The sequence below is a fragment of the Stenella coeruleoalba genome, assembly GCF_951394435.1.
Source record: "Stenella coeruleoalba genome assembly, chromosome: 3".
Taxonomy (NCBI): domain Eukaryota; kingdom Metazoa; phylum Chordata; class Mammalia; order Artiodactyla; family Delphinidae; genus Stenella; species Stenella coeruleoalba.
In genome coordinates this window covers 40,307,931-40,322,366 of record NC_137148.1, presented here as the reverse complement: position 1 = coordinate 40,322,366, position 14,436 = coordinate 40,307,931, and the positions used below count along the sequence as shown (strand labels likewise).

Sequence of the window (14,436 nt, the reverse complement as noted above, 5' to 3'; positions counted from 1 at the left end):
CAGACTTCGAACTCTCAAGTGTAGCTAATCATTAGCGAGAATATGTACAACAGAAAATGGTCATAGGTTGCATTAGATCCTTTGAACATGTACAAAATTACAGGAAATCATTCTCAATAGCATTGTCTTCATGCTGAAAGGACAATACTGCAGAAATAATTTAGAAAGCCCATCCCCCCTCCTCTCAAAAAAAAATAAAGCAACTAAACTTAGAAACTGTGGGCCCTTTGAAAAGAACCACACATTCACTGTACATACAGATTTAAGCTCTAGAGTGTCTGGCTTACAGCTATAGTGCTTAAAAGAAAAAATAAAAGTAGTGCAAAAGCCAAACGCATAAAACTGCGTTTGGAATATAGCAGCATAACATTCTCCTGCTTTTATTAAGAAAGAAAAATGCAACTTTTCCTTAAAAGTCTTTGTTTTGAGTGTTAAATTTTACATTCAGTAAGGATCTAGATTCTCCTCCACAGGTAACACTAGAAATGGAAAGCAGAGCTCCTGGAGGGACTGCCTTGAATCCTCCAGTTCCTCCCATGTCTGACACTCTACTACCCTCTGATAGACACTCCATTGAGGTCCCTTAAAATAATGAATGATGATAAAAATGGATGAATACCAAGGATATGAATTTTGAAAAGTAACATTATATACGCTTTTACAGTGCACAAAATACTTTTCCATTCATAATTCCATTTGATCCTCCCAATGACCCAGCAAGGTAGGAAAGAGTCTGACTGTGATTTATCCAAAGTCAGCCAGAAAAATGGCATTAAAATTAAAATTTACTCTTCAGAGCTAGAGTTCCTTTCAGGATGCCATGAACACTAATACATGTTTGTTTAATGTAGTGCTTCTCAACTGGGAGCAATTTTGTCCCTCAGGGGGCTTTTGGTAATGTCTGGACAAATTTTTGATTGTCACACTGTTGCGGGGAAGGGGAGTGTCTACTGGCATTTAGTGGGTGGAGGCCAGTGAAGTTGCTCAACATCCTAAAGTGCGAAGGACAGCCCCTCCTGCCACTGCCACTGCTCCATCCCCCAAAAGAATTATCTAGTCCCCAAATGTCAATAATGTCGAAGTTGAACAACTATGATATAAACAAGCAACAGTCTTGTAAACACCATTAAGTTGACTAAGTCACTGTGGTGGTTTCAAAACATGTCTGGGACTTACTTGACATTCTTCCCATCAAGACGCTGAGTAAGTCTCCTCCCCTAGAATCTAGGTATGGCTTGGTAATTTCTTTGATGAATAGATGTAGTTGTATGATTTCTGAGTCTAGGTTAGAAAAGACAGTGCAAGTTTCTGCCAGTTTTGAGGGGGACACTTGCCTTTAAATCCCTGAGTCGCCTTGCAAGAAATCAGGCCACCCAGAGGGCGCCATGCTGAAGAGACCCCTTGATGGGACCACGTGAAGAGAGAGAGCTGCCTACCCTCTGAAGGTAACTACATGAGAGATCTCAAGCCAGAACTGCCCAGCCAGGCTCTTCTCAAAGTCCTATGCAAGAAACCAGGAGAGATGACAAATGATGGGTGTCATTTTAAGCCACTAAGTTTTAGGGTGATTGGTTACATGGCAATAGTTAACCAGAACAATCTCCAGATTTGGAGACTCAAAGTCAAGTGCTCCAGCAAACAGAATGTCTTCTCTTTCCCCCTAAAAGGTTCTGACCCACGGAAGTATGGAAATCTTAACCAGAGGACTGCCACTCCTCAAATGAAAATGGACTGTGATCAATCTGTGGGAAATAGCTGACAAGGAGAAGTTTGACAAAGAGATTTTCAGAGGAAATTCTGAAGGCTATCTTGAAATGATGGACTGCAGGTTAGAGTCCTGGGCTTTAGTCATTTTCAAAAGCTGGTTACTGTAAAAATGAGGCATTTACTAGATGATCTCTTGAGGTTTCTTCTAGGCCTAAATTCTACAATATCCTACTCTACATATATTTTTCAAAAGATAGGCATTTTAAAATTGTAACTTAGAAAGACACCCTGATGAATATAAAGCATGAGAATTAAAATAAATATGAAGCACCAGGTTACACTCATCAACCTATAAGAAGTTAAAAAAAAAAACCTACAAAAAGTAAATTAAAATCTAATGTTGGTAAAATTGGTAAAAATCACACATTACTGAGGACCACAGTGTTCAGTATGCAACAGGAGCTAAAAAATACAGATAATCTTTGATCCAGTAATGTTGCTTTTGGAAATTGTCCAAAAGGAAAAAAGAAAGAAAAAGCTTCTTGTACAATGATATTTATAGCCACATTACTTGCAGTAGGGGGAAAAAAACCCCACAGGAAACAACCTAAATATACAACAATGGGACAATAGTTAACCATGACATGGCAGGATGTATTAATGTAAAGTTATAAATATGAGGGCCACAGGGAAAAGTATATACAAAAGATACCAAGTGAAAAAAGTAAATGAGTCATTTTCATATAAATGGCAAGTATATCTACGAAAATTTACATTCACACTTACGAACATCAAAAGGAAGAAATATAAATATTTTTTCTGTTTACGAGAATGTTAGTATATGTCATTTTCTATAAGGATATTGAAATATTCTGCTTTATAAAAAAAGCTATAAACTGAAAGTATTAATCAAGTTTAGTACTTTGATGAACATACTTACCTCATATTATCAAAATTCTATTTTTATTTTAAAATTTTTTTACCAACCATTTTCTGGGTGCTTACTATATGCTAGGTCCTGAGAATACAATGATAAATAGGATGAAAGGTGATCTTAAAAATGTATTCAGTGGGAGAGAGCGTCAAGCTGAAGATAAATTATGGTACTGCTTTATGAGGACAGAAGAGGGGAACAAGAGGGTTTTTTAGGGGAAAAAAAGATGTCTGCACTGTCCTAATACTTTTATTCATCTTATTACTTGTCAATAGCGCTATCCTAGTTAGACATTTCAAGACAAAGGAGAAATATTCCAAAAGCAAACAAACTCTCTCAAGGAAGTAAAAAAAAAAATAAATAAATTGATCAACTAAAGGAATATTTTAGCAAATTTGGATTTAGCAAACAGAAGCATTTTGGCATATACGAGTTGGAAAGAACTAGGAGGTTTTTGGCTTGGCATTCATTCGGAAAGTGTGCCTTTAACCCGTGTTACAATAGCTGTCATACGTGTTTCATTCATTCAACAAAACTCAACTTGGCACAAGTGAAGAAGACATGGCCCCCGTCTTCTCAGAGTTTGCGATCTATAGGATTTAGAGCCAAGTAAACATATCATTGAGGTAGAATGTGACAACTGCTATGAAAGGGTCCACGTGAGGAGGACAACTAAATTGGATTAGTGGTTGGGAAGGCTTCCTGGGGTGCATAAGCCTCAGTGAAATTGAGACTTACTTAAAGGATGTATAGAATACGGGTTGGGGGCTAAATTGTATTTTAAAAAGAGAGAACACAGATTAAGGTAAGAGACTAAGGGACTATACTGTTAAAAAGGGTTAAGGTCATATTTCACTGGAACCACAGCCAAGAAAAAAAATGATACTAATATGTTAAAGTCTGATTCCTTGGGGGCAAAAATTAGATACTGTAATAATAAAAGGGACTTCTTAAGTACTACATACTATGGTCTGAATGTTTGTGTTCCGTCAGACTTCATATGGTGAAATTCTAACCCCCAAAGATGATGGTATTAGGAGGTGGGAGCCTTTGGGAGGTGCTTAGGCTTTGCCCTCATGAATTGGATGAGTGCCTCATAAAACAGGCTCCGGAGAGACCCCTAGCCCCTTCCACCATACGAGGACATCGCAAAAAGGCACCAGCTATGAACCAGGAAGAGGGCTCTCACCACAATGCGACCACGCTGGCGCCTTGATCTTAGACTCCCCAGCCTCCAGAATGGTGAGAAATACGCTTCTGTTGTTTGTAAGCCATCCAGTCTGCGGTATTTTGTTATAGCAGCCTGAAAGAACTACGACACTATGACATTTACATAAATTATTTAACCATCTTTCCACTTTGCATTAAGACTTTTTTATCTGGGCTATTACATTTTTATACTGAAAGGAAAATAAAGATCACATAAAAGTATCCCAATTACCAAGGCTATGTCCTCCCTCCCCACCCCCCCCAAACAATAAGTACACAGAAAACTAAGTCAATTTCTCTGAAATATCTATTTTATGCACTAGTATTCAGAATATGGTTACAAAAAGGTTATACAATTCAGAAGGTTCATTGTCCATATTCTAATAATCGTCCAAGAAGCTATTTGGTTAAAGGACCTGAAGGAAACTGGTAAACAATTTGGAATAGAGTTATCTTACTGAACTGGCCAAGAGCCAGCTTGCATCCAGTCTGCATTTCTACATGGTATCCATGGAAATGAGATCAGGCCTACACAAAGACAAACAAAGGCCACCTTCGAATGAATCAGGAGAATGACAACTGCCAATGTTCAAGGCATGCAGGGGCACAATAGCTTTGTACACGCTCTTCAGAACACAATGAAATCATCTCTTACACTGACAATACAGTGTCCGTCACTCTTTCTTTTCCCCTTTGCTCATTTAAACATTAACCTCATTTTTATACAGAAAGCCTTTCAATGATCAGGAGTTATGTACGGTTTCTGCAGTAAAAACTGCTCTAGTCCCTTTAAACTAATAAAAGGAAGAATTGCAGTTACCCTTTCAGAACATGGAATAATAATGCAGGAATCTTCATTGACAAAGTTGCCCAGTTTCTATGAACTGTTTGGTCAACAGAACAGACAATTCTCTCCAAGGAGGAAAAAATGTATTTGAAAATTATGAACAGTTCCAATATTCAATGGACCTGAAAACATTACAAAAATATGCAGTTCGAGTTTATACTGGTTAGTAAATGTAATTTACGTGTACAAGAGTCAGCAGGCATAGACTGGATAAAACACTTGAACAGTACCTTGAACTAATTATAACTTTAACAAAATTAAGAGTGGACATTAATTTATTTCTAATTTATATTAAATAGAAATGTTTAAAACGCCTTGAAAAAAACCCACTGTTATGCAGAATAAAAGGCTTTAATATTTTATGACCAGAACCTTTCAAAGACAACACAATTCTCTGTGCTATATGGGACTGTGATTTCTGAAAAGTTTGTTTTGAGTTTTCTCTCTGTGTGCCTTGGTCAGCTTCACCTTTCTCTCATCAATTAATATCCTCTCCATTTCATAGCCCAGAACCTGCTTCGACTTCCTTCACGTGATCACCTGTGGTTTCTAATCCGTCCGGAGCTGCTGCTCTTGTGGGTCATCCAGTTTCCCCCCTCCTTCTTCTTTCTCCCTGACAGCATCCTTTCCATGGACACGCGTGCCCCTTTTCTCCTCTTTGCTTCTCTCGTGTCACGGACTCCTGCCACATACGGATGCCTCAATGTAAATTTCAAAACTTACAAGTACCATGCAGTACCGTGACAGAAGTAAAAAAAAAAACCACAATAATGTTTATGCAAGTTTCTCCAATGCTTGCTTGTTTGTTTTTAAGCAGCCCCTCCCACCTCATCCCTCTAACTCCTGCCTTCCTGCCAAAGTTCCTGGCACTGTCCCCATCCCTCATCTTCCACTGACTCCTCAGCTGGCTCCCCTCTGGTTCTGTTTTTTCCCCTCAGCAGAGGCTGCCCTCACCCAGGAGGTCAGACCTGCCTGACTTCTGTGAAGAGTTTGATCCTGTGGACCGACTCTTCCTTCTCAAAACACTTCCGCGGTGCCCAGTCTGCGCTGTCCTCTTTCTCCTCCTCCAGCTGCATCTTCTCTCTCCCTTGGCATCTCCGTTTCCTCACCCGACCTTCTAAGGGAGCTCCTCAGGTTGCAGCCAAAGTCATCCTCTAGTCTCTCTTCGTCTGACTCATCAACGTCATGTCTTCAATCCCTCTCCAGATGCCCACGACTCCTAAATCTCTATCCCCATGTTGCTCTCACTCCTGCTCCTAACACCGCTACACATCACCATCTAGTAACTACACGTATTCACGTGGATGTCTCAAACTCAAGCTGTCAAGCTGAACTGCTCTCTTTTTCCTCTAGCCTTGCTGTCCTTTAGTGCTCCTGTCTTGGTGAATGGCATCCCCCGAGCTGTTTACATCAGAAACCCAGGTCTCAGTCTTAACCTTCTTCCTCTCTCCCTGCCACCCTCGTACATCAATCACCAAATCCTGTCCATTCTTCCTTAATACCTTTCACACCTGTCCTCAGCTATCTTTCCCTACTGCCACTATCTGGGTTTTTACCACTGCCATCTTTTTTTTTTTTTTTTATACTGGAGTATAGTTGAACCACCGCCATCTCTAACACCGAACCTAGACCGAGTTCTTTCCTAAGTGGTCTTGGTGCCTTCAGTCTGGCTTCCATTCACTCCACCATCCCCCCTGCTGCCAGAGTGATCTGTCAAGGGGCCAACCGGAGCATGTCACTGTCCCTTAACAACCTTCAGAGCCTTCCCACTGTCCTCCAGATAAACTCCATGCTCCTTTCCAGGGTTTACAAGGCCTTTCACGGTTGGGCACTCACTCACCCCCCAGCTCTCACTTTCTGTGAATACCTTGAGTAATGTGTTCCGGGCATAATGGCCTTCTCCTTTCCTATTTAAGTATCTAAAACACCTGGCCCCAGGAACTAGGAGACTTGGGGCCTATTAGTGATTACGTTACTGTATTACCACTTACAGTCATTTACAAAGAACTGAACTTTGATCTCTAAGGCCCTTCACAGTAGATCTGAATGGTAACAATTATTTCCTGCCCCCAGGACGGCCTCTCTAGAGGCCTGATACTTAAACGTGTCACAGTGATATTTCTCCATCCTCTGAACTCAACATCTAGTTCTGTATCATTCATTCAGCAATTAACTGCATGAGACCATATGACACCTATTACGTTATAGAAATTTACATTACATCTTTATGTTATAGGCATAGACAACACAACAACATAACAGGAACAACACAACAAGTTGTAAATTACACGGAAATTTTTCAAGACACCAAGATGTATGATGGCTCGAAATTTCAGTAACTATCAATAAAAGACAATATGAAGGACCCTCTTCTTCCTCTCTTTCCACTAGGCCAGTGTCCTGGCTTTATCTCCAAGCTAGTCCTGACATCATGGTTGCAAGATGGCTATAGCTGCTCCAAGATTTACATCTAGACCTGACAGTATGTTTATTAACTAGCATCTCCCTTAGGAATGAAAAATTCTTGCCCCAAAGTCCCTGAGAGGATCTCATTCCAAATCTCATTGGTCAAAATTCCATTATATGCCCATGTCTAAATCAGACACTGGCGAGAGGTCTGGGACCACCAACACTGGCTCAGTCCAATTACCGTTCAACATTCCCTGGATCTCCTAGCTGTGCAGAGGAGGGGTTAACCCAGTACTTGGGCTTCTGTCAGAAAGGAGGATGGTAGGGTATGAAATTGGTTAGGCAAACCCCAGGGACTGAGACAATGTCTTTCCCTCATGTGTGGACTTGTTTCCAAATGGACTGCAACCTCTCCGGACCACATTTCAAGTTTCCAGTGGTTCTACACTGGATCCAGCACGTTGCCTTACATAAAGCAAGTGTTGCACAAAGATACGATCAAAAACTAGTTTTCTGGAATTCACTGTATCCAGAGCAACAAAGCACCTATGTATCATCAGAAGGGAGAATCATAGGGGTCACTTTCACACAGGGGACCTATTGTTGTCTCGGGATTTGCGGTATCAAGATTCTTCTCTTTAAGAGTCATTATTCTGTGTGTTCCTCCAGGTAAATCATTAGTTACCATAAGATAAAAAAGCACACACGCATACACACACCCTCCACATCTTTGACTTGTTGACTGGGGTAACAGCTTTCCATAGTTCTTTCTCTTATGCTGTGCTCGATCTTTCTGTAATGTCCCAAGTTAAGCAGGGCTGATAGTGACTTTAGTGGTAACATTTACATGATGTCAAGATGACACTTTCGGTCCCAAATATCTTTCCTATTCTTCCTGAAACTCTTTATTTTCAACACACAGACTGAATGGCCTTTATTTTGCTGAATGTCTGAAATTCCACCATTAGCAGCTCATCTCTTTGTATTAACAGGCTTTTCCCTTTTTATACACCCATGGCTTTCAGCACACTAAGAAAGGAGCAGTCATCACATACTTTAGAAGGAAGTCACTTGAACTGACGCATTCTCTGACTCTTGGTGGTGAAATACACCTGACTTGGTGGTCATCACAAAACAAGGTGGTACAGGCAATTCTGGAATTTTAATTTGCTAGGAAAGAGAAGGTGCAGTGCTAATATTTAAGCAGTTACTTCCAAACCTGGATGCACATCAGAAACGTATGAGTAATTGTTTTTAAATACTGAATCCAGAGCCCCAATCTATTAATGTGAATCAAAACAGTGGCTTGTGAACCAGTATGTAGAAAAGCAAAGCTTAGTCGAGGTTGGGCCGGTGTAGCTGGAGAGCCATGGGGGAGGGGAGTTACCATATCAGCTGGTGGTCTAAGGTGGTTGAGGGGCTGAGATGAGAGAGGTCGTTGAGGGTGGGTCCCAGAAATGAGAGATTACTTCAAACTTCCCTTTTTGTTATAAAAACTTCCCTACTTTATAATTTTACTTGGGGTCATCTCTTTTAACATAGGACAATGGTGAGTTGCAAAGGGATGAGAAAAAAAAAGGGGGGAAAGCATCAAGGCAGTGAAGGCCAAGAAAATAGTCTGGAAAATATTCTAACACCAAATATGGGATGATCAGGTGCAGTCAGAACACAGAAGGGTGTGTATAGGTGCATGTCCATGGCTCTGGGGTGTGTGTATTGTGAGTGTGCGTATGTGCAGTGTGTGTGCTTGTGTGTAAGTGTGCACGGGGGAGTGTGGTAGAGAAGAAGCTGAACAGGCAGGCTGCGACCAGATGGCGAAGGACTTTTTCTGACGTGTCACAAAATTTGGACCGTGCACCACGTGAGCTGGGAAGCCACCAAACGTTTGACGCAAAGGGGTGATTGGATACAGATAAGTGTTTAGAAAGATACCATTGGTGACAAAGCAGAGAATGGACTGGAGGGATAAGAGACAAACACAGGAGAACCAGCTTAAAGACGGTGGGAGTCCAGACACAAAAAAGCGAGGGCCTGAACTGGGCAGTAGCGGAAGGCACATGAGTTGGGGAGAGCAGACAGAACTTAGAGACAGTTTGTGAGGTTGCAGACAAGGGAAGAGATCCCTGGTTTCCATGTTTGCAGGATAATGCTGCCATTAAACAATAATAGACAACGCAGGAAAAAATTTCAGAGGACAGATATCTACTTCGGTTGGGGACATGTGGAGTGGGACGTGCATAGAGGGCATCTAGGTGGAGATATTTGCTAACAGATGGAAACACTGATCTGGAACTCAGGAGAGGAGTCTGGCTGGAGATGCTGACTTGAGTGGGGAGCAGGCCCAGAGGGAACTGGTAAAATGAAGAGGAGGATCCAGCATGGAACTCTGCAAACACCAACAAGGACCGGGCCAAACAGCTGAGCCTGGGAAGGAGACTACGAAAGAACAGCCAGGAAAATAGGAGACAAACAGGGAGAACAGAAGCCAGGGCTGGAGGGTGCTTCAGGAGGAAACAGCTGCCAGATTACACACTAAAGGAGGACCTGCTTACTAAGAGGGAAATTAGAATATGTACCGCCTGAGGGGAAATTAGGGATCTGAAAATAGGGGGTGATTCGGGCAGGGTACCAGAGATAACAAGAGATGAGGCTAGGCAAGTAATCCTTAGCCAAGCAACACACTAGACAGTGTAAGTGACGTCGTGCGTTTTAAAATCACATTTCCCTTTTCCCTATGGACCTATTACAGTTTATGGATTATCCAGGCCTCTTATGGTCTTTCTTTTCCATCCTCAACCTGCCGGTTACCATTTCAATGATTGCGAGCACTTAAACTAAGGAATGATCGATGAAAAGCGATAAATATGAAACCAAACCATGAGCACTGCTTTTTCTTAAATACCTGTGAGAATGTTTATAGAAAGCGAATTTGAATCTACGTGTTAAAGTGAGATTTGATGGTTTTAAGTTTCTACAGTGGTTGGTGTGTGCTAGATGTAGAAACGCATACACACATGCGCCTTTTACATTTTAATTTTTGGTATTTATATTACACAAATATATACGGATATAACTTATAAGCAACTACATGTGTGTCTGTTTAGTAATGATGAGTACTCAAAATTTTATACAGATAGGGTCATGCCATAAAAAACTGCAGCTGTCACAAACCTAGAGCTTTCAATTATTCATTTTAATCTTGGATATTCATGGTATCAAAAAATGATGCTGTTTCCCTGGGAACTTGGGTTCAGAGAACAAATGACAAAGTTTTATTATGATTACCCGGAATTAAGAGAAAACCTGTTCCTTGAGTATGTAAATATCTGGAGCAGGAGGAAGGAGGAAATATACAAACTATTTGGACAGATGTCATTTTAAATCACTTCTGCTGGCTTGCAGCGAGTTGCGCTTGTTAACCAACTCCAGGTAAAGTCTCTGTACCTGACTTCATGCCTTGCGGCACTACATTCCTCTGAAGTATTTCTCACTGCTGTTTAAAGAACAAGCCTCAACACTTCAAAGATAAGAAAATGATGTTATATTTCCATAGCTTCTGTTAATAATGGGTAATTAAAGAGTGATGAAAGGCTTGCATTGAAATGTCCATTAGCTCTTGGGAAGGTGGTGGTGTCCAGGAACTGATTCTCAAGGTGAATCCAACTTTCTCCGAAACCCCTAAGTTAGGGTTGATGGCCCCTCAAAACACTCTTGGGGTCCCAGGAGAGAATATCTGTGAAGCACCAGATCCAGGGTTAGGCAGGAAAACTAACGATGCCTATTCTCCGCTGGGGTCGTGTTATTTCTCTTTCTCTAACCTGGAGAAAATGCTACAGGGTCTTCTGCATTAGAATTCTTTCATGATAACAACTGGTTAAATGCCTCATAGGAGGGCAGTCTAAGAAAGATTTCTCCTCTTGGTAAAAACACTTGAAAATCAGAGACCACTTTTTTGTTTGGTTTGCTTTGATAGCTATTCAAACTATGATATACAAATGCGACTCCCCCCACCCCACCTAACCCCAAAAGTAAAGTAAAGTTCTTGAAGTAAGCACACACGAGGCTCTGGAAAATGGTCTGGAGAACGTAGCTTTTTTTTTTTTTTTTGGCCGCACCTGGCGGCACGCGTGATCTTAGCTCCTCGACTAGGGATCGAACCCGCGCTCCCTCCACTGGACCGCCAGGGAAGTCCCCTGGGGAAAGTACTCTTGATGGACTGTGGTTGCGCCGCAGCTGGGTACCCCCAGCCTCATTTCCCCACTTCGTGCAAAAGGAGTCAGGCGACGGGTGGGCCCGGCTCTCAACGCCCTGCCGTTGGAGCTGCAGCTGCGGGTAAATCTCTCGTTGCGGCGCCTACGATCCAGAAAGCGGAAAAGAACTTTTCCTGGCCTAAGTTTACATTCGTCGAACAGACGACGTTACAACAGTAAGAAGAAGGCAAAAGGGCGTGAAGAATTCCCCTCTGCCAAGTATTGAAGAGGCGCTTGGTTTTCCTACGTCCCCTAAGGGAAGAAACATCCGTGCTGCGTCCTGAAGAAATAGGGACATTATTCACACCCTGGGGTTGAAAAATAAGCATATTGGGCTCTCAGGCTCCTGCAAAGCCACCAGGCAGCGCCCTGAGGGGCAGGCTGTCGCCTAGGACCGGATTCCCGGGACGCACAGAACCTCCGGGTCCGGGTCTGGCGGGGCACCTGTCTGAGCCCGGCAGCAGGATTCTGGATCTCCAGGCGCTCCACTAATCTTTACTCCCCCATGCATGTGTGCGCGTGCGTGTGTACCTAAGAGCGAAGCGCGTATCGAGCTGACTTTGAAAGGTGCTTTACAGACAGGGTGAGCCGTGCCTTATGGGGACACCAGGCGAGGGAGAGCGGGAATGGGGAGTCTCTCTCCATCCTGCTGGGATGGCTAGGCGCCTGGGTCCACGTGGAATCAGAGCAGAGACGCGCGCCACCTGTGCCTCGCTGGCGCAGAACTCCTCGCTTTCGCCCCCAGGACCCACGCAAGTTCCTCCTGCAACTCATGCGGAGCAAACCCGTCGCTTACCTTGATTGAGCACTAACACCAGCCGCAGCAGTGTGCCGCCTGTCCGTCCTGGCCGCATCCTGAGCCCGCCGCCCCGGGCAGTGGAGCTGCTCTGGGTTTGCACGGGGGCCCAAGGACCCGGAGACTCCCCAGGAGCCGTCCCGAGGTCTTCTCTCCCGCGCCCGGGTGTGAGCAGGAAAAAGTTGCCGGGCAGCTCCCGGGGCGCCAAGGCCCGCCCCTTCGCCTCAGCAAACACCCGACCTGCCCCGGCCCCGCCCCAGCCCCGCCCCGCCGCCCGGAGAGCTGCACCTGGGCTCCTCCACACCCCCGCAGACCTCACCTCCACCCCCGCAGACCTCACCTCCACCCCTGCACACCCTCCCAGCCCAGGGATCCAGGAAGTGGTGGGGGTGGGAACCTCGCCCCTGGGGGCTTTTCCTGCCGGGCGCAGCAGACGGGCGAAAGCTAGCTGGTCTACTACCCCACCCCTGACAGCCTGACGCTGGCCCGCGGGGGACCCGGGGTCCCCGAGCGGCCCCGGCCATCGTACAGGCCTTCCGGCTCCCGGCTCCTGGCAGGGGTGGGAGGGCTGGGGGGAGCCGTGAGCCTCAGCCACAGTTCTCAGGGGCTGCTCGGTGCATGCCTGCTCTGCCTTTCCCAAGTGGGTGGAAAAACGGACAAAAATAAGCACAATGACCAGGTTAGAAACTAACTCGACAGGAAAGAAGATCTGCCCAAAAGTTATGATTATCCCGAAGTGATATTTAAGCAAGAGCTGCTGCAAGAGCGCCGTGTGTGTGTGTGTGTGTGTGTGTGTGTGTGTGTGTGTGTGTGTGTTATAAATCCTCATACCTTCCTCTCCAAATAAGGAGCTGATTTGATTGCCAACTTTAAGCGATTTACTTCAAGACACACAGAAGAGTGAGAACCCCCGTATGAACTCGTGATTCTTTCTGTTTGTCTACATTACATCGTGAGCATTTTCTTCCATTATTTCAGGCTCAGATCTGGAAAGAGAACATTCCATAACCACTTCTGAGATTTTTACTTCCCAACCTAAGAAATAGAATATTCACTTTTCTCTAAATCTGATTTTTCCTCCGAAAGTTCACCCACAAATTCCCAGCACATTGTTGAAACCAGAATCCTTCCAGTGACTACTTTTATGAAGTAATCAAAAGTTTTAATAAACTAAACTTAAGGATTTGCTGGTCTAATCATTATTATTATCACCATTCCAAATCTTTATGGAGCAGGTACTATTAGGAGGATGGGATACGAGCATACTGGCATACTGCCACTAGGAAGCAAAGTGGTTCAAGATGGGAAGGACGTAACTGGTAAAAATCAAATGCTCCCCTTTACCATAGCTAGGGCTGGAGTCTCAAATAGTTAAAGTATTAAATTGGTATTCATCAGATGCTACTGCTTATAAATCATGACTATAAACTCAATACATTTGAAACCAAAATCTATGGCCCCTGGTTGTTTCCTGTTTTCTTATCTGTCACTTACTACTTACTAATCCTGACAAACACCTGAAGGCATTTTTTTTCTGCGCTGTGGATGGTACTCACCTGCTAAGACTCCATATAACACCTGAGAATTTGTAGGTGGCCGCTCACTAACCCTGACACCCAATCGTGGCTCTCCTCACAGACTTCTTGCAGGAAGTCAGCCAGGTTTCAGGGAGATGAATATCTGTCTGTTTCCTTCTGACTCACTGAAATGTGAGTAAGTGTTTGGAACAGACCCTTGTTTGGGAGGCAGGAGAGTTCCCTTCATGTGAGACAGGAATCTGTGCTTTGTCTCAGAGCGCTGGAGAGGAAAATGCACCCTTCTTTGCTTTTGTGCTCAGAACCAGACAAATTAACATCCTGGCATGAGGTACAGGATAAATCAGGAGCTATATTTTTCCAGAGCAGGCAACAATTTCAAATTTCAAGAAACAAAGAGCCAACTCCTGCCCCGCATTAACTTTTTAAGAGTGTAAAGGGTTCCTGACACAAAACAGTTTGAGAACTTCTGCCTTAAACTTCCTAGGAGATATCCTGCCTAAGTGTGATTTTTCTGGACACCACATTCTGAGCTGGAAATAAGATTAAGGGAGGGCTTCTCAAACTCTTTGGTCTCAGGATCCCTCGGATGAATGAATATAAAAAAATGTGATTGTATATATGATGGAATATTATTCAGCCATAAAAAAGAAGGCAATTCTGCCCTTTGCAGTGACATAGACGAATCTAAAAGACATTATGCTGAGTGAAATGAGCCAGATAAAGACAAATACTGTATGATCTCACTT

General features: G+C 43.5%; 1 protein-coding gene across 1 annotated transcript in view; it reads right to left on the bottom strand.

Annotated features, from left to right (window-relative positions):
- The window catches only part of ITGA2 (integrin subunit alpha 2), a 104,802-nt gene extending 92,488 nt beyond the window's left edge, over positions 1-12,314 (bottom strand). Inside the window, exon 1 of the mRNA XM_079918933.1 lies at positions 12,153-12,314. Coding sequence (XP_079775059.1) covers positions 12,153-12,210 — 58 coding nt within the window. The 5' untranslated portion in view covers positions 12,211-12,314. The remainder of the gene's footprint in view (positions 1-12,152) is intronic.
- Positions 12,315-14,436: the final 2,122 nt, after the last annotated feature.